The sequence below is a fragment of the Falco naumanni genome, chromosome 5 (genome assembly GCF_017639655.2).
Source record: "Falco naumanni isolate bFalNau1 chromosome 5, bFalNau1.pat, whole genome shotgun sequence".
NCBI classification, from domain to species: Eukaryota; Metazoa; Chordata; class Aves; order Falconiformes; family Falconidae; genus Falco; species Falco naumanni.
The window spans coordinates 6,941,161-6,960,902 of NC_054058.1; the positions used below are offsets into that span (position 1 = coordinate 6,941,161).

Consider the following 19,742-nt stretch of genomic DNA (forward strand, 5'->3'; position numbering starts at 1 on the left):
GAAGATCAGAACAGTGCATTTCAACAGAAGGTGGTGTTTGTTTTTTTTTCCTGGACCAAACTGCAGTGTAGGTTCTCTGGAAGCAGATGGTATGGAGACTGGAAATGGCAGGTTACTGTGGACAGAACTGGTAAAACATCATTGAAGCCTACTTCATATCTCCCATGAAAGACTAGTTTCTATTCTGTGTATTGTTGCCAAAAATTAGGCATTCAGACTAAAATTGCCTATGGCTCATGTCTGTGGCAGCAGATGTCTCTTTTCAGTTGTGGGTTATGTAGTTCAGATGTTAGGGAATGACTACAAAAATAATTCAGTCCACATGAAAAACTCTAGCAGTCATTCCTCTGGAGTATGAAAGAGGGATCTATAACCATTGACACCGACCTTAAATCCCAAAGAACTGGTCAAAATAATCCCAAAGAAATGGTCTGAAGCATGAAGCTGGAAGGAAATAGAAACATCAGTTGTCTGTTGTGGTCTGATCTTGTCTATCCCAGCATCGTGTGACAGGTCAAACTGTCATTCACCTCGGATGCCTCTTGGAGAAGCAGAGCTGTGAGACCAGCTGGAGATGGAGTTCTGGGAGAGCATGGGGGCTCCTTGTGCGTTTGGGGCAGTCAGCTCGAGTATTGTGAGCCAAAGGCAACTGGGCTTTTGAGCACCTTTTCCAAGACGAGGAACAGAGACCAAATACTGTCACCAGGACGCATACCAGAAAGGACATGCAGGAACCTTTCTGCTTTTCTGTGACATTAAGAACACTACTAACTGTGTCCAAATCTGTGCTTTCCCCTAAAATACAGCCTATGTATTCCAATTGGAATTCCACTTCCACTTGGAAGGTGGTTTAGCAATTAAAGTTACTAGGATAGACAGTTTTAAGGATAAATTACTTGTATAAAATACTAAACAGCTCTGCATTTTCTCTAGGCAAATTATTTTAAGGGCGAGGGGTGGGGGGTGAGTGTCTCTCTTTCCTCAAGAAGGAATTCAAAACCAGAAACCTCTCAAGGACTGGATATTTTGAGACAGAAAAAAATTTATAAAGTAAAAATAAAATTCAAGTACTCAGTGGGAAAGTTTTTAAAAAATTCTCAAGGAAAGTAATGGGAGAGAGGCATTATTGTTCGTGCAGCAGCCAACACTGCTAGTCCTAGCTGAAATGTAGTTACCACTGGCTTGACAGAACTGAAATTTTCTTTATGATATTCATCTAAATTCAACTAATCTCTTCCATTTGTACCTGGTCTGACCCCTGCTGCAGCATTTGTTTTTGCACTTCGGCCTTTGAGGAGAGACAAAGAGCAGAAGACAGAACTGCTCCATCCATTTGCTCAGTTAGCCGTGGTCATTAGCACAGTGAATATACACAAGAGGAGGAAATTCTGCATCTTAAGGCCACTAAATTCATTAGAAACCCCATGAGTTTGGGCTGAAAAAATAGAAGGGCCAATAACATGGACTGGTGAGGACATTGAAAAGGGAGAACCTCCCATGACCGGTGCAGGTGGGATGGAGAACCATATAACCATTACATCAAGAAATGATTTGGGGAAAAAATTTCGTTTCCTTAATGCCGGTTTCTATGGCTGTGACCAGGACCATGGTAGCAGCAGGTAATTCTCAAAATAAAGGAATTGGTAAAGAAAGAAGATAGTGACATGTGTTTCCTCCCCATACTTGCTGTAACTCATATCATACAGCGATTTTATTGCAGAGACATTCAGACTATCAGACAAAGCTATGTGAGGACACTTCTGTACTCCACATCTTTAACCAGGTTTATCAGCAGAGCTCCTGCCTTCATATGATCCGTATCTGTGCTAAAACAGTGCAGTGGCATGGGGACAAAACGGTTCAAACAATAGAATTCCTACTACAAATTTCCAAGCAAAGTACCAGCATATGCAAGAACCTAGTGTTGCATGGCTGAGATCCCACAACCTACCGCTGGTTTGTTTATGATAATCATCTAGAAATGTAATCTTACTGCCTCATCAGCTTGAGATTGCCCTTTTTAGCATACTGAAATTGTTGCGGACGTAGCATCCACAGGCTGCCATGTGATGCAATTCAGGGTTACTATGGCTCACATAGCCCCACCGTTCTGAGTTTTATGTTGTAAGAGCTGGTGGGGATGGTCTTGTTCTGTCCTTTGCAGATCTATGGCGTGTTTGCTCAGATTACAACATTCTCTAATGATCTGGCCCAAAAACATTTCTGATGCAAGCAAAGTGTTTATTTGATAATTTATAAATCCAGTAATAGCTTCAGCAAATGCCTGCCTTTTCATTCCCAAAAGGAAATGTCCTACTTCAGGAATTACAAATGCTCCATTAGAAGTTAACCCAAACTTACCACATCAATACTAGAAAGCAGCAATGAAGATCCTGGAAAGTGAACTGTTCTGGGGTTTTTGTTCATTAAAAAAAAAACAACACCAAAAACAACTTTTCAAGGTGAGTGCTGTTGCTTGCTTTGGCCAGGAGATGAGAGGAAAGCGCAGCTAGAGCCTGTGCTCCCACAAAAGCCCTCACAGATGGACTGCACAGCAGCAGCAGCAGCATGAAGCCAGCGTTTGCAAAACTGTGCTCTCTCCAGGGGATGAGCCGCTAATAACCATGGAGCAACCACATAGCAGCATGTTCTGAAAGACCCAGGAGGGTGGTTGGATGTGGTACATCAGTAACTGGGGGAGAGGCGGGGGAGGCTGAGTCCTTCTCCTAAGGGGATGATGTACGGGTAGAGCCCTTTGCCAGGCCTTTGCTCTTGCAGAATGGCTCAAAAAACCCAAGGTGGCAAGTGAGAAATGACACAAAGGAAACAGGTTATCAGGCCAGTCATTCATGGTACTCTATGACCTCAACTAAAACAGGCTCTCAAACACAGAAGTCTTCTGAGCTGAGGAGGAAACTATCTAACACTGAACGACACTTACAACCAGCTCCAGGGCTGTGCTGGAGGTGGATGGAGAACACCCAGGTCCAGCAGATCAGTTCCCTGGATCTGCTGCCTGGGGCACAACAGTGGTGCTCTTGCCACAATACTGCCATGCTGTCTGGCTCCAGCCTGAGTGTCAGACCAAGGGTTTGGGCTTCCAAAAATCAAACCAACCCCATCAATCCTCCCTCTGCCAATTTGCCCATATAAAACCTTTCCACTCTTCATAGTCATGCAGTAAGTTGCTGTGCTGTGGCCAGACTGTAATCTGAAGATTCAAAACCCAAAAGGCTAATTAAAAAAATACAAACATGATTTTTTCAGCCATCAGCTTTGTTATCAGAGAGCAAGCAGAATCTTTAGCAAAAAAAAAAACCAACCCCAAAACCCAAAATATTAGACCTTACCCCAAAGATAATTGGACAAGGCTGCACCATGTGCTGTAGGGAATTCTCCCTTTCATTTCATCAGTTTTCCTGTCTTTGTTTCTAAAATGACCCTAGATTCTTCCAGGTGCCTGGGTGCATTGCTCCCAATTAAATCCCAAGTGATTAGGACCCTGAAAGCTTCTAATTTTCATGACTTGGACCATTATTTCTTGCTACCTCCGCCAATTAGTGCTGAGCTACACCACCCACATCTGTGGCTGAAACTATGGTATGTCTTGCACTGCAGGGATCTAAATGTGATCTTTGCATCTACCTCTAAACATGAGAAATGGTTTTTGCACTTAACCACCAATCTGCACAGCACTGGAGCAGAACCTGCACTGACCAAGATGCTGATAGCTGCCTAAAATTGTCTGACAAAGTGACTTTCGGAAAGTGTAACTGCAGCAACCACAGCCAGCAGAGATGAAGATTTCATTGTATTGCTGTCGTTGGCTTTTCTGAATATAAGAACTGTAAACACAGGTTACCTAACTTTCTCTTTGACCTTACCTAGATTTTCTTTTGAGTCATTAATGGGTGCTGTGCCTCTTCTCAGTTGAATGGCACCTGCTGTTCGGCTGGGGGAAGAGACGCGGTTGCCTGCTGGCCAGTGATCCCCTCCATTCGTGGATGTCTTGCATCTCTCTGCCCACAGAACTGAAGCCCTTCCAGGCACATTTCAGCACAGCAATGGAAATGCATAAATCTGCTCTAACTGTAGTTATGGAGGCAGAGTTCTCTTCTTGGAACAAGCAGATAGTCACCAACGCATTTCAGCTTGGTGGCTTCAAACTTTGGGGAAGCTAACATTTTTCTGATAAAATTAAGTTCAGTGCATTCATTTCCAGGGAGGTTCATCTTATATCTAGGGAAGCTGTCTCTGCTGGTATAAGACAACAGTCTTAATCACACGGGAAGATCGACAGTAGTAGCTTGGGGAAAGCTCAAGGACCTTGTAAAAACTAAGGGACTTTTTTGGCTCTAAACAAAATCCTGCAGCTGACCACTGGAATGACCTTCAGTGTTCACATGTGTATCTATGGGGGCAATATAATACCAAACAGTTTGAAAACCAAACAAAACAGTGGTGCAAAAAAAGTAACTTCAGTCTATCTGTAGATTTACTATCATCAGAGAAACAGAGCTCTTATATAAATTTACCATGCACCTGTCTGCCCTCCCTCCCTGCAGGGGAGAAGCAATCGCCAGTGACTTTTAGAGAAAAGGTCATAGCCTGTTAGGTATGTGGGCAAGAATAAACTGGGGAGGAAGAGGGATTTGTTTTAAGAGATTTCTTGGAGTATGTTGAGCATCCTTTAAGTGGTAGGCTAAGAATATCCTTCCCCCAATTCCCAGTGATCAAATTCTCGCTGTGAAATCAGAGCCAGGCATGAAAAATCACACTGCTTAGACTTTGTGCAAGTTCTGCAATAGAGTTTGTCTTCTCACAGTAACACAAGACAGAAGGCCAGTGGTCAGAAAGCAAATACCAAACCATTTCCTCTCTGTTCACCGAAGCACAAGAAGCTCAATAGTAGGAAGATGAGCCACATCTTTGTTTCCGCGCTGCGGGGCTGTCAGGAGCGCAGGAAGAGCGGTGACTCCAGCTGCTGAGGATCACTGGCAGGGGATGATGGGGAGCTCACAGCAAGTGGGATGGTGCAAGAAACCCACATTGCTCACAAACACAAGAACTCCTTTGAAAGTTGTCGGGGAGAACGTGTACACCATTGCTCTGCTCACCATCGCTGTGGTCACAGGAGCTACAGGTACTTCTGATGGTACCGGTAAGGGCAGAGGAGGAAAAGGCAATGTGTCAGAGTGATGTTTACTGAGTTCTTCTTTGGGAAAGAAAAAATCTAGGACAAGGGGTCTTTACAAATTTCTTAAGGGACTTTTTGATGGAAAACCAGTAACCTGCAAATCAAAACATTTCTAGCTGCAACTAGATCTTTTCACTTGTCAGCCGATAAAATGCTGAACTGGGGCTTTTCATTGATTTGATGAAAACCGGTAATGATTTTCTTGGAGAATGGTATTTTTCATGATAATTAACACATTTATTAAAGACATGTTTGATAGGAGGTTTTCTGATCAGTCTGAGCACCTTATCAAGCTTTACTTTTAGGTATCAGTGATTTGTCCTGGCAAATGAAGTATACTGGGATTTTACAACACTAGATTCAGATGAAAATTTTAGTAAGACTTAATGGGAAGGTTCTTTGCCCCTTGCAAACTCAGTTAAATACACAGAAAAGCTAATTAAAAAAATGTGGGATCTGAAGATGTAGCTATAATAATCCTTCTCCTCCCTACTCTACATTAATCATGCAAATTCTTGCTTGTTTTTCTTGTTTGTTTTTGTTAGGACAGGTGAGGCAGGTCACAAGGCAGTGACCTTGAGTCTATTGGGGATCTCTGCATCTAACAGCAAACACAAATGTGTTTTCTTTCCAGTTACATGTTATGCTCTTCTATTTCATCTGTCACCACTGTAATCAGGGAGTTTGGTTCATAGAAGCTTTGGAGTGGCAGGGCACAAATTGCCACCTGTGCTTGACCTGCTTAAGAGGGCTGCTTATGTCCAGCACAAAAGTGGGGTGAATATCTTCAAACGTGCGTTTTTCTGCTGTACTGGGCAGTGTGGCTGAGGGAAAAGCAACCTGAGAGATCTCCCTGTACAGATGGGCTCTGCAGCTCATTCAGACACTGCCTCCCAGCCAGGTTATTTATCCACTGTCCTAGCGAAGGGAGCTTACAAAGGGAGGGAGTGAAAACAAGGACCAATGTACGTGAACACAGCCACGAGTTTGGAGACCTGCTGCAGCCTAAGAAAAGAGATGCAGCTTTGGGGTGGCACGGACAGGGCCTCACGCTGGTGTGTGACCACGCACACCTTTCTCTGTGAAGCACAGAGCAGAACTCCAAGGCTATGGGTGATGTCCCTGGCACGTTCTCACATGTCCTTCTCCTTTCTCTCCTGCAGGGAACCTCGAAGTGTCAGCAATGGTAGGTAGCACCTCTGTGCTCACCTGCACTCCCAGACCAAATACAACTATGATAATATGGAAAATGAGCCCCAAGGTTGGAGGCCCCTGCACCTTGAGATACAGGGCTGATCACCACAGGACAGACAGAACAAACTGCAGTGACAGCATAAACTGGAGATCCAGACCAGATCGGGATCCTGCCCTTGAGATACGGCAAGTGGGAATAGCCCATGAGGGAAACTACACCTGCGAAGTAGTAGCAACAGAAGGGAATTTCCATGAGATGTACCACCTGACCGTGCTGGGTAAGGGGCTCCTTCCCCATTTTACAGTTCTGCAAAGGACCCTGTCTGTGCCTGGACGTACAAAGCTCCTCTCTCCATGCACCGGGGGAAGTGTGCAGTAAGAAAAGGACCTTTCTTGCTGGGAGAAAGTGTCATGCATTTCATTGGTAGTAGCTGTGTGTCTCCCTTCTTACTTCCCAAACCTCTTCTCCCTTCTGCTACCCCCTTTTCCACTGTCTAGTTAGAAGCAAGAGGTGTGAAGCAATTTCCAGTATACTAAAAGAGGACCCTGCACACACATCCACTTATCCCATAGACTAATTTCAGAGAACTAAAGCAGCTGACAGTAACACTTCCAAGTGCTGAGATATTCTGTCAAAGATAGGATCACAGAATGGTCAGGGCTGGAATGGACCTCTAGAGATCATCTAGACCAACTCCCTCTAAAGCAGGTTCTCCTAGAGCAGGCTGCACAGAATCAGGTCCAGGTGGGTTTTGAATGTCTTGAGCAGGAGACCCCACAGCCTCTCTGGGTAGCCGGTTCTGTGCTCTGTCACCCTCAAGGTAAAGAAGTTTTTCCTCATATTCAGATGGAACCTCCTGCATTTCAGTTTGTGCCCGCTGCCCCTTTCTTTCTTCTGTTGCATTCTTTCTCTTGGGTTGTTCTTACCTAGACCGTAGGAGGGGACCCATTTCCTCTCATGCTGGCATTCAGATACATCTTAAACCACGTGTACTATGGCCGCTTAGCACAAAAGTCTAATTCAGCCCTGCGCTTGGGATAAGCCCCCCTGCAATGTCCAAGAAAACCTCCTCTAATGGCACATGGCTGCGGTGACTCACCTGAATGGGGGAGAGTTGTCCAAAAGGGAAAAAGGAGGCACGATCTTGGTCTCTTGTGACTTTGGCCCATGTCGCTGTAACGGGGTGGCGCCTCCAACCTTCTTCTCCTCTTTGCACTGTACATTTTAGGTAGAGAACAAGAACATCATATCCCAACTGCAGCAAACTAACTCCATGCATCTCCCCCACCCTGATGCTTTGCAGTCCCCCCCAGGCTGACCGTGCGCTGTGATGATGACGATGGGAGGCCGGTGTGCGAGGCAGGGGCAGGGAGGCCGGCTGCTCAGATCTGGTGGGTCCCAGAGAGCAACTCCCCCCCCAGGGAAGAAGCCCATGACAATGGGACAGTGACTGTTCTCAGCAAGTTCGCAGCATATAGCACCAACGTGACTAATGCAACCTGCTTCATGTCCCACCCAGTGTGGAACCAGAGCATGGACGTAGGCTGTCCTCCCCCAGGTAAGCTTCTCTTTGTTCGTTTGATGTATAAAATCCTGGTTCATGCACTGATGAAATCATCAGTGGCACTGGCAGGATTGCAGCAGGAACTCTGCAGCTGAGCTGAAATTGCCAGTGAGAAATTTGTTGGGAGGGGAAGGATAAATAGCAGTGCTGTCAGAACTGTAAAGTCCTTTGTGAAATTCTAGGAAAGATGGATGTAGCAGTCTCCCCTTCCACCGACAGGGCTGAATGGAAAGGCAGGATTATTCAGAAGTTCATGACACACAGAGATGTAAATGGTATGGTCACCCAGATCTATGCATTGTAACCCAGCGGTACCATTACATCTTGCTCATTGTTGGGTTACACGTAGGTTGTGACAGGGAGACTGAAAACCAGCTTTCAGCTTCCAAGTACTGGCTGGTAGGTGAACGCTTTAGGTGGTAAAGTGGAAGGCATTGCTGGGAAGTTGTGTGCAACAATATGTACTTCACTGAAGTACTCGGTTGGAAGAGAATCAGAGCTGAAATTTGCTGGGATGCACATGCAAGGCCTGCGGCTGGGTTATGGGAAGTGGTGACGTGGAGGACCTAGTTGGTGCCCCTACAGCAAAAGACTAGGGTCCTCCATCGAGTGCATGGGAGGGCGTTATTTATTCCCAGTTCTGCCTGGCACTGTGTCCCAGCTGCCTTAGGTCACCCTCTGAAGTACAGCACAAAGAGAGCGTTGCCTACGTGATACCATCCTGACAGGGGCACGGGGTAAGCAAACAGTCTGAGATGCACCTCAAAGAACAACTGTTTCTCTTTAGTCTTTGTAAAGGTTGCATGGTTTCTTTGCTGTGTCACCAGCCTTGCTAGTCTCCTGGGCCTCCTCCTCCTGCTCGCTGTTCTTCACCTCTACGGCTTCTGTGATAGAAGGTATGTATGGGGCATGATACACACAATCCCCTTTGGCCAGCCCTGGGGAAGTTTGGCAGGGCTTCTGGCACTGATTCGTGTCATGTACAGTCACCTTAGTCTGTCACAAACACGCCAGTTCAGCACATGTCCATGGAGGTTTGTCTGAGGTCTGTAACACCGCAGCTGGGGCAGCGGGGAAGGGAGTCCATAGCTGAGCGTTAGGGACCTTCTCCCTGCTGCCATAATGGTTCCTTTTTATTTCCACCCAGTTGAGGGATCTGAACAAAGATTTACCAAGCTATGAAGACTGAAGAAGCAGCAAGATATTTTTCTGAGCTTGGAACCAGACTTTTGGTCAATTTTGTCCTGCTTAAAGGAAGCCAGGGAAGGCAGGTCCAGTGCAGAAATGCAGCAAGTATTGCAGGACAGCAGAACAGGACTGCTGTTGTAACTGCTCAGGAGCTTTGGCAGCAGTCTGGCAGTGTGGCCCATCATCGGAGCTAGCCTCTCTGTCACAAAGTGCCACTGCTGCCCAAAACGACAGCGCAAACACCGCAGAGGCAGAACTAACTCCTGTGTCCAAGTCGCCCGTGCTCCGTGCTTTGCCGGGCTCTTGGCAGCTCTCTGGTGCTGGCTGGAGCATGGCCAGCTCTGGCCATGCTCATGTGAGATTACAGACGTAAAGCCCTAGGTTCTTTTGTTTCTCTACCAAGTAAAGGGGGGAAATTCTGTTCTTACATTCCTAGAGCACAAAACTGCATTCCCAAAACAGCCTCGTCCTCACACTTACGGTACTGGTGTCTTGTTTCCTAGGACAACGAGAAGCCGGCACAAGCCAAGGCAGCTTCGACCTGCAGAGCTGTCTGGGCCTATTTCTAACTCAGGACCTGAACAGAAATGGAAGAAACTCGAGCATGCCTCAGTCAGCAATGAGACACGCAGCAGGGACTCAGCGGTACCACAGTGCTCAGGAGAAGGGAGCAAACATCTGCAGTGCAGCCGGTATAACAGTGCAGAAACATGGCACGCAGGGCAGAGCCTACCTGAGCCTTGTCAGCGATGTCTTCAGTCATCTCTCTAGTGCAGCTAGAGATGCTGTTATCACTCATGTAAGTATCAATCTTTTTTTGTAAAACCAAATCTAACATAGAATGCAAGAGGAAATAATTAATATTGTGTAAAATGAGGTCACTCTATTTCAAATATGTTGTATACTAGTATTTAAGTATCATGTCTTAGGGAATAAGCTATATCAGAAGAAATTTTCTTGCATACTAATGAGCAGCAAAATTCCCCGGATGATCACGCTGGACTGAAGCTAAATTTGAGCATGTCTCATTTTCAGTGCAAGAATTTTGAAGTGTTTCACCAACAGCTACAAAAAAGGGGGAGAGGGAAAGAGAGAGAATATTTGAGCTTGAGCAGTTATTGCTACATGAAGCATAGAATCTTTTAGAATCCTGAGATGTAAGCCTCGCATTCATTTACCTCTTTGCATAATCCAGAGAGGTGGAGAACCTTACACTTGCCTTTGATGAATTTCACCAGGTTCCTCTGTGCCCAGCCCTCCAGCCTGCCCAGGTCTCACTGAAGGCAGCGCAGCCTCCTGGTGTGTCAGCCACTCCTCCCAGCTTGGCATCACCAGCAAACTTGCTGAGGGCGCCCTCAGTCCCTTCATCGGGGACATTGATGAGGAAGTAATTAAATTTGCTAAATCCGCGCAACAAGACATTAATGATATTCCTGTGAGACGTCAGTTTACATAAGGTCAGAAGTAGAAAGCTGCTGCAGGAGCATGTTTGCTAGGCATGCTGCCCTGTGTTTGTGTGTCTCACGTGCCTAGGTTACAGAGCTGTCAGGCTTTTCTACACTTTGCACAACACTTCCAATCCCAGACTAAGTTTTTTTCTTCTTTTTTTTCCTTTTTTTCCCCATTAGCTATTCAAGCATTTTTGGGGTATCAGTTACATAGATCTCTAGCTCTCAGCCAGCAAGCTGGACTTAGAACTGGGGACTGAATATGTTACAGAGAAGGTAAAACGCAGGAGCCAAAGTACTAAACTCATCTGGGCACTGGAGGCTTTTGGGCTGGGGGAGGGGGGCAAGCCTGCACAAGCATCCACAAACCACAGCAGTTCTGAGGGCATCAGTGAATCTCAGCCAGATTTATTAGCTTTGTTGCAGTGCCTTGTGCGCACAGCCCAGGTTTAAGGCTGACAATATGGGGCAATTGCCCAGACGGCCAGGCCAGAAGAAAGCCTGTCCCAGGCTGAGTTAGACGGCATTACAAGTGCCGGGAGGAGGAGAGGGTAGGGAACAGGGAACTCCACAGCTTCCACAAAGCTGGAACGTGATCCTGATCGTCATTGTTCATTCACTGCTTCTACCCACATCTGAGCCAGCACCGAAGGCGCCAGGGCCAAAACCTCCCCTAAACCTCAGTAACAAAAAAATCAAGCTTTTTAACCTCAGCACGCTAACACATAGAATAGTTACTAGCTTTATACAGAAAAGGAAATACCATGTCGCTGCACTCCCTCCCTTCTGCAGCTTTCCTACCACTATCTTGCTGCCCCCTCACCCTTTCCTGGTGCAGCCGATAAACTGGTGTAAATCACTGCCTGTGGTGGTTTCTGCAGAGTAACACCTGCAGGGTGCTGGCTGATTCTGCTGGCACAGAGTCGTGAAACTGCTCCTTTCACATTTACAGACACAGCCCCATTCCATCCATCTGTTGTCCCATAAGGGCTCTTTGGTCACAAAAGAGTCTCTGCAGAGCTGACACAGAATGTGAATGAACTCAGAAACAAGACCTAGAAGAATAAACGATTCAGAGGCAAACAAAATTACTGCTGATTCTTTGTGGTAACCTAGCGGCTTTATGAAAAGGCCAGCAAGCAGAAAACCACACTGACTGTATCTGATATTTGTAGCTATCCTGGTAACGGAGTTTCCACAGTGCCTGTCAACTGACTGCATGCAAGTGGCACTCGGCTGTAGCTCACCTCTGCAGCAGCTAAGCAAGCACTGAGCACCTACACATACAGACCTACACACGAACACACGGCTTCTCCACCAGCCGCCTCATTTTATGTTAAGAGCATCTGAAAAGTTGCAACTCTGCTTGGCTCATACTACGCATATTGAAAAGGGAGTGCACAGTGAAGGGTCACCTTTCCTTTCTTTACAAACTGCAGGGCAAGTCAAAATTTCAGCGATACCAATGAAGACGTGCCCTAGGTTAACAACAGCCCGTCGGCATCAGTGGTATTCAAGGTGTGTTCTTGTTGAGCTCTGCTTACTACCTTCCTTTTCCTTTTCTCCAGGTTGGGCAGGTCTCCAGCCAGAAAGAGAAATACCTCACGTCCTTTGTGGCAGTTGCCATTCAACTGGCTCAGAGTCTCCGTGTCCTCCATCAGGCTCAAACCAGAGTCCACAGGGTTCTGTAACCAGCCTTGCCCCTGCTTCTCCGTCCGTTTACCCTCAGAGTCCGTATACCCTCCTTCTGCAGGAGGATGATAAAACAACCTAAGCTTTCTACAGTCAGAGTTTCAGCCCAGTCTCCTGGGCAACTACCAGAGCAACTAAGAACATTTCTTCCTTTCTCTCCTGGGATGGACATCTTCTTACTGGTGTACTCACAACATGATAATGACAGATTTGACTGGAAAATGCTAGACTGAGTTTGTAGTTGTTATTGCTGTTTAGCTATTAATCACCAGGCTCCTGTGCTTGCAGGGGGCTCACTTGCCTTAGTGTATATCAGAGTCTAGTGCTCATTAGTGACTGCTCGTTGCATTTGCTGCCCGCTGTACTGCCACACTGCTTATCATCTCCCTGTGCTGTGCCCGGGAACATTCTGATAACAGCCACGGTGACGCGCCGGGGCTGGCGGATGGCCAGGGCATGGCTGCTGCTTCTGTGCTGCTGTACTGGTCAGGCTGGAACTCCAGTGTGAACTCCAGTCAAAGGGACTGTGACCTGTGGATGAGCCCACGCAGGAGCAGGACACCCCGAAGCGTCCGTGGCCGTGAATAAGCCCAGGCCAGAGCAGGTACAGCTCAAAGTGTCTGTGGCCACGGTTATGTTTGTGCCACAGCAGGTACAGCTCTGAAGGCATTGTGCCCCATGGAAAAGGCCCCACTGGAAAAGGTTCCCTTTGAAGCATCAGTGGCTGTGGATAAGTCCATGCTGCAGCAGGTACACCTTGAAGCACCGGTGGCTGTGCATGAGGCTGTGCTAGAACACCTTGAAGCATCCGTGGCCATGGCTAAGTCCACAACACAACAGGTACACCCCCGAAGGGACCATGGCCATCGGTAAGGCCATGTTGGAGCAGATACTCTCCTGAAGGGACTGTGGCAGTGGGTAAGGCCACACTGGAGCAGGTACACCTCCAAAGGGATTATGTCCCACAGATAAGGCCATGCTGGAGCCGGTGCACCTCAAAGCAGCTGCGGCTGTGGGTAAGTCTGTGCTGCAGCAGGCGTGCCCTTGAAGAGACTGTGGCTCATAGATAAGGCTTTACTTTAAGCAGGTACACCCCTAAGGCACTGCCTCCATGGATAAGTCCAAGACGGATTGGGAAAAGGAAAGGAGTTCATTGCAGTATTAAACTCTATGGTCTGGTCCAAAGAGGTTGGGGCGGAGACTGTGATGGCTATACCTTTACATTGTTCTAGCCCACGATTTAAGTTGCATGTTATAGTAAGTACTATAGCAGGAACCACCCGAACAAGCAGAGGATGAGCCTTACCAGAAGCAGTGCAAGTGCAGCAGTGACCAAACCTGATCTGGCTTTGGTGCCCAATAACTCCACACAAGACACCACCTCTCCTGTCCTGAGTGACCACCATAAAAGATGGAACCCAAACAGACTGAGTGAACTCACTGAACATTTTGTGGACGCTTCACAGGGGGCTGGTCAACAAACGAAGAGAATGATATCTATGAGTATATATCAAAGCATGGGAAGAGGGGTGGTAGTTAATGAGGATGTATTGGATAGCGTGTGGCCTAAGCATGACGTAAACAGTAGGCAATAAGGGGTGGAGAACGTGCTGGTTTTGGCTGGGGTAGAGTCAATTTTCTTCACAGCAGCCAGTATGGGGCTGTGTTTTGGATCTGTGCTGACAAAAGTGTTGATAACAGGGATGTTTGCATTGCTGCAGAGCCGTGCTTGCCCAGAGCTGAGGCCTCTTCTGCTTTCCACCCACCCCAGCAGCGAGCAGGCTGGGGGGGCACTAGAAGCTGGGAGGGGACACGGCTGGGACAGCTGACCCCAACTGCCCAAAGGGATCTCCCACACCATACGAGGCTCAGCATATGAAGCTGGGGGAAGAAGAAGGAAGGGGAAGACGTTCACAGTTATGGCATTTGTCTTCCCAAGTAACCGTTACGTGTGATGGAGCCCTGCTTTCCTGGAGGTGGCTGAGCACCTGCCTGCTGATGGGAAGTAACGAATGAATCCCTTATTTTGCTTTGCTTGCGTGAGCAGCTTTTGCTTTAGCTATTAAAGTGTCTACCTCAACCCATGAGTTTTCTCACTTTTACTCTTCTGATTCTCTCCCCCATCCCACCGGGGGGAACCAAGTGAGCAAGGGGCTAGGAGATGGGCTTACTTGCTGGCCAGGGTTAAAACATGTCAGCAGGAAAAGATTGCTTGCCTTTCTATGGGAGTTGTTTGTTTGTTTATTGGTGGGGGTTTTATGCATATACCAGTTTTACTACAGACACTTTTCTGTCACTTGGTGAGCCTGCCCCAAAGGTTTACATAAAACCCCTTTCACATCCTGTTCATTTGCAGAATGATCTCAGAGAGACTGCTCCAGTATTACCAGCTGTGTCTCTTCCACGTTACCACTATTTCAGTGTTACAAGTTGCTAGTACAAGTCTCTTCACATCCCTTCTACCTCTGAGTATGGTGAATGGCCACACTGCAAGACCAAAAGATGCTCTGACTTCAGAGTATTTCTGAAGCTTGGTACAAAGATTCAAACCCGTGTTATTCCACTGACAAACTATCATACCAATCTGTAGAGCATGCTGCGATTCATACAAGTAGAAACAGCAAGAAAAAATGATCAGGGAAACGTGTTGCTCACAGTGACTTATTGTTTTGTGTATACAAACACACAGACAAAGGTGCAGATAGTGGCATATATTTGTTTCCCTAAATCCACCCATGCTAGGTAGAATAAGACTGGATTACTTCAGAACCCCTTATGAAGGCTTTGCATCTTTTTGCTTCCACATCCCTTGATGTCCATGAAGTAGTAATGTGTGCTGAGGTGCCCAGACTGGCAGAGCACTGGCAAACATAGGCCTGTCCTGCCAGGTGTTTTCAGGGCAGCTGGCAAACATCCTCGCTTTAAGGTAAGGGTTCAAAAGTGGAAAGGTACTGCAGCAGCCAGAGCTAGAGATGAAAACAAGAGAAATCCCACCCTCCCCCATGATAGAGTTTGTTGTATTGGCAGGATTCGTACATAGCAAAATGCTGTTGCTTCTTAGGCATTTTGTGCCATTAGAAACTGGCCTCAAAGTCCCTCCTACCCACTCCACAGCTGGCAGCTTATTCCCACCTCCCCAACGTCCCCATCGCTGACATTGGCACAAGTTTATGCAGCTGCTCACCAAACGGAGTTAGGGAGCTCAGCAGGCAAGAACCAGTCAATGCCACAGTCTGCCATAAGGCGAGGGGACCACAGGGGTGGAAAGGACCAGCCAGGGACAGGGCAGGTGAGCACAGCTGCTTAAACAGCAGCGCCTGCTTAGTCCTCTCCAGTGCTGATGGTGGTCCAGTGCAAGAGTGGGGCTGTTATAGCTAGAGGCAGTATCTCTTTATGGTGGGAGAGAAACTGCAGACCAGACTTGCAAGGGAAGAACAGAGATACTCAATTTTAACGGTTCCTCTTGTACCTAAAAATTAATAAACAACAGATTTTTCTACCTAACCTTGCTTATTCAGTTTCACCCATGCCAGCACAGCAACTTTCAGTAAAAGCAGGTTTAGAGCCCCTGTTGTTACTTTTCTGACCTGGGACTTGTTCAGGCACTGGCCTTCACAGAAAAGATCTCAGGTTGTTAGTTCTTTTGGGGAAAGCTGGGGTCATGCCAGAACAGTGCTAACACCTTTGTAAGTACTGAAGGTAAAACATGCTTCCTCCGGTTCCCTGAACAACCAATGTAAAAATTGTCTTCACCCAGCTGTGTGAGAAGGGAAAACCAGAAGGCATGGTCACTGTATCTCTTCCCACATGCTTTCCCAGACTGACAGCACAGGAAGCTTGGTGCTGGGGAGAAGGATCTCCAGCTTCGAGCAGCTAATCATTCACAGGCAGGCAGGTCAGGGCAAACTGGCAGAGCAAACAGCAATGCTGAGAGCACAGCAAGAAGGTCCTCCTACTCAGCTGAGCGTCACAGTCGCTTGAGCAGTAAAAACAAGTGTTGCTGGCAAGGGGGTTGTTGGAAGGATTGCACGAACCTTCATGCTACTTGCTGTTGGAGCCACAGGCAAGGTCTACTGCTTAGGAAGAGTAGCTGTTGAAGCTGGAGGTCAGGGCAACACAGATCAATTGCTTTTTAGCTTTGTTATACACATGGCTAGGTAGCACGGTCATATCTGGAATTGGATGCTAACCAGCACCCGGATGGAAAAATGAAGGAAGAAAATTCACTGCAGGAGCTGCAATGTAATTACATCAGCCTGTGTTCGCCAAGAATCGGAAGTCTTCCAAGAGAACAGGACCAGGCAGGTGGTTGCTCCCCAGATTTCCTTGTCATGAGGACACATAGCAAACTCAGAGCAGAAAAAGCATCAGAATGACCTTTCCTGGTCCTCTGCTGGATGGAAAGAGGAAAAAAAGAAGTAAATGTTGGGGGGGGGAGGGGGTTGTTTCTTGGAAGGAGGTGGTAGGGAACAGCTTAGGAAAATGCTTGGTTTCTGTTAGGAACACGACAAGCCCCAAACTAGAGGTTTCCAACTATGTATCCATGTGCCAGTTGCTTTTACAGAGCTTTTTAACATTTGACGTAAACTGCTATTTTTTCTGTGTTCAGGCACTCGTCAAAAGATTTTAAATTAAAAGATTTTAGGGAAAAATTCTTTTTATGAAAAGCTCACAGGAACATGCATCAAACTGTGCTTCTTACTGGCATGTAAGACTGAGGGCAGGAGGTTGCTTTGGAGCAGATTGCAGATCCAAGCGGCCGCTTGGGGCCTCTGCCCATTGAGACACGGGCCCAGGCACAGCCTCCACAAGGCGTGCCAGAGTCTGACATCATCCAGAAGAACAAAAGCATTTTCTGGGGAAGACAAGGAGCACATTTTAAATGAGGACAATTGCACGCTCCGGCAGTTGAACTGAGTTTATTTCCATCCACACTTTTTGGTTTTTCAAGCTGTCGCTGCAGCACGATCACAGCGTTAACATGGGCTTCAGCAGTGGCCGTGTAACCAGGGCAGTGACTTGGCTGGCTCTGCAGGGGGAAGACCTGTGGACACTTCAACTCCCAGACTTTTGGCACAGTCTCCTACAACATTCTTAACAACAAGCTGTAAAAGGATGGGCTAGGTAAGTGCACAGTGACATTGGATTTAAAACTGCCTGAACAGCCAGTCCTGGGGGGTGGGGTTGGGGGGTGATCAGTGGCAGAAAGGCCGGTTAAAGGCAAGTCTCTAGCGGTGTGCCCCAGTGTTTTGTTATTTGTTCATGAAGTTACCTCTTCATTAATGGCCTTAGCACTGGGACAGCGTGCATCCTCAGCAAATTCACAGGTAACGCAGAACTGGGAGAAGTGGCTGATACGCTAGAGGATCATGCTGCCATGCAGTGGGACTGGACAGGCTGGAGAATTAAAATGAAGGGAATCTCATGAAGTTCAGTAAGGGAAAATATAAAGTCCTGCATCTGGGTAGGAAGTTATTCCTACCCAGGTACCAGTACAGGCAGGAGCTCACCAGCTGGAAAGCACCTCTACAGAAGAGCTTGGGATCCTGGGGGTCACCAAGCTGACTATGAACCAGCAACGCATCCACAGGACAAAGGCAGCCAACAGCATCCTGGGCTGCATTAGGAAGAGCATTGCCAAAAGGTCAAAGAGGTACCCTTCCTCTTTACTGAGCCCTGGTGAGGCCACATCTGCAGTGCTGTGTCCAGCGTTGGGCTCTCCAGTTAAAGGAAGATATGGACTTACTGGAGAGAGTCTAGCAGAGGGTTACAAAGATGAATTAGGGACTGGAGCAACTTTCTTATGATGAGAGGCTGAAAGAGCTGGGACTGTTCAGCCTGGAGAAGAGAAGGCTTGGTGGGTACAAGGTTAATGACCCCATCCCAAGTTAGAAAAAGGAGGCAGAAAAGCCAGAAAGAGCAGATCAAGAAAACAGTTTTCCTTGTCTTGTCAAGTCTGACACAGCAGATGTCAGACTGTCAATACTACTGAAATGAGCACCTTAAGCTGTGCATGCAGAGAAGCCTAAATCTAAGCATTATGCTTAACTGGAAAGGAAGGAGAAGAAATTCCACCTGATATTTTTTGGTAACGTTACTAACAGGATGCACAGTAGCATTCCATGTTTTCAGAGTAAGAACAGCTCCCCTAAAAGCACTGGTCAGAGTATTTAGGAAAAGGACCATGTGTCAGAAAGGCCTTTCCGGCTCATCTCTGTAAGCACTTCCCTGGCTCACTGCAAACAAGCTGCCTTTTACCTTTAATCAGCTGAGGATACCAACGACCACTGCCTCTCACAGTAACTAAACGTATGCCATCTGCCATAATTCCCCTTCACCCACTGGAGCAGCTAACCACAAAGATACAGATAAGAATCTCATTATCTTCCTTGAAGCACTTAAAATACTATTTGTTGCCATGATTTCCAAACAACAACAAAACAAACCCCATGTATTCAGGAGCTGGATCGTCCCTGTGTGTTGAGGAGACTGCTTAAAAAGAAGCTGCGTGCACCAGGGTTTCCGCAGCGATGCTTACGTCTGTCATGGTGCTCCATCCTTGCACAGAAACTCAGGGCACCAGGTAAAGCAGATAATCAGCCACTTCAAACCCCTTCAGGGTAACAACTGAAAATACAGTGCAGAGGAGACCAGACAAGAATTCTGTACCAAAGGCAAAGCTGGGAGTGTATTTATGACTGATGCTGTATTTCTGAATGTCTCAATTTTCCACAGAAAAAACCCAGACCCCCTTAGAATTAAACATTCAGATTCACCATCTAGAAACCTTTAAGTCTTCCCTGAAGCCTAACAATAATGGAAAATGCACTAAAAATCCCCACAATGTATCAAGTGCTGTTTTGGCTCAGTTAAAACTCTCATTCCACCCTAAAAGGTAAGTGTTACTACTTGCTTGACACAAAATGGAGATTAAAAAGCAGATAGTACATTTTAGATTTGTTCCCTTGGTTTTACACACAACAAACGCAGCAGAAAGAACACCAGCACATCTATGTAGTCACATGCACAAAGACGTGAATAACTAGATAATAAAAAACCTGTAGGCACATAAATAAATGTATTCCTAGGGGAATATACGAGAAATAGCATTTTCGGTCCACATTTGAATCAGAGAAGAAGCTGGAGATGAAGATAACAGTGGTTCTGCCCCCACATTCACCTAGGTGCTTGATTATTCTGCGTGTCTGCTCATGATGTAGCAGCAATATATTGTATGAACGTAGCATTTGGCATTACGCTGGTGAATGCAGTCCTGGGTGAATTACTGCTCCATGTCATTCCCACTACTGCTCTGAAGGACAGTGCAGCCTGAGACTCGAGGCAAGTGAAATTGCCACATAACTCTAGAATCTGAGAGTTTATTTTAATTGGATCTTTGCTTTTGTTTCTTCTTCAAACATGAACCCAGGTTTTACCTCACCCTAATCTGCAGAAATC

At 46.7% G+C, this 19,742-nt stretch overlaps 1 protein-coding gene and 1 long non-coding RNA gene across 2 annotated transcripts; both read left to right on the forward strand.

Annotated features, from left to right (window-relative positions):
- Positions 1 to 6,195: 6,195 nt before the first annotated feature.
- On the forward strand, positions 6,196 to 8,051 carry LOC121088604 (cell surface glycoprotein CD200 receptor 1-A-like). Its single transcript, XM_040594968.1, has 2 exons — positions 6,196 to 6,669; positions 7,696 to 8,051. Exons 1-2 carry the CDS (start codon positions 6,381 to 6,383, stop codon positions 8,049 to 8,051), a joined length of 645 nt encoding a protein of 214 aa, XP_040450902.1. The 5' UTR covers positions 6,196 to 6,380.
- Positions 8,052 to 8,588: 537 nt separating this feature from the next.
- On the forward strand, positions 8,589 to 14,172 carry LOC121088994. The gene is made up of 3 exons (XR_005828096.1): positions 8,589 to 8,852; positions 9,648 to 9,943; positions 12,161 to 14,172. It is a non-coding gene; the product is annotated as an uncharacterized LOC121088994 (long non-coding RNA).
- The last annotated feature ends 5,570 nt before the right edge of the window (positions 14,173 to 19,742 follow it).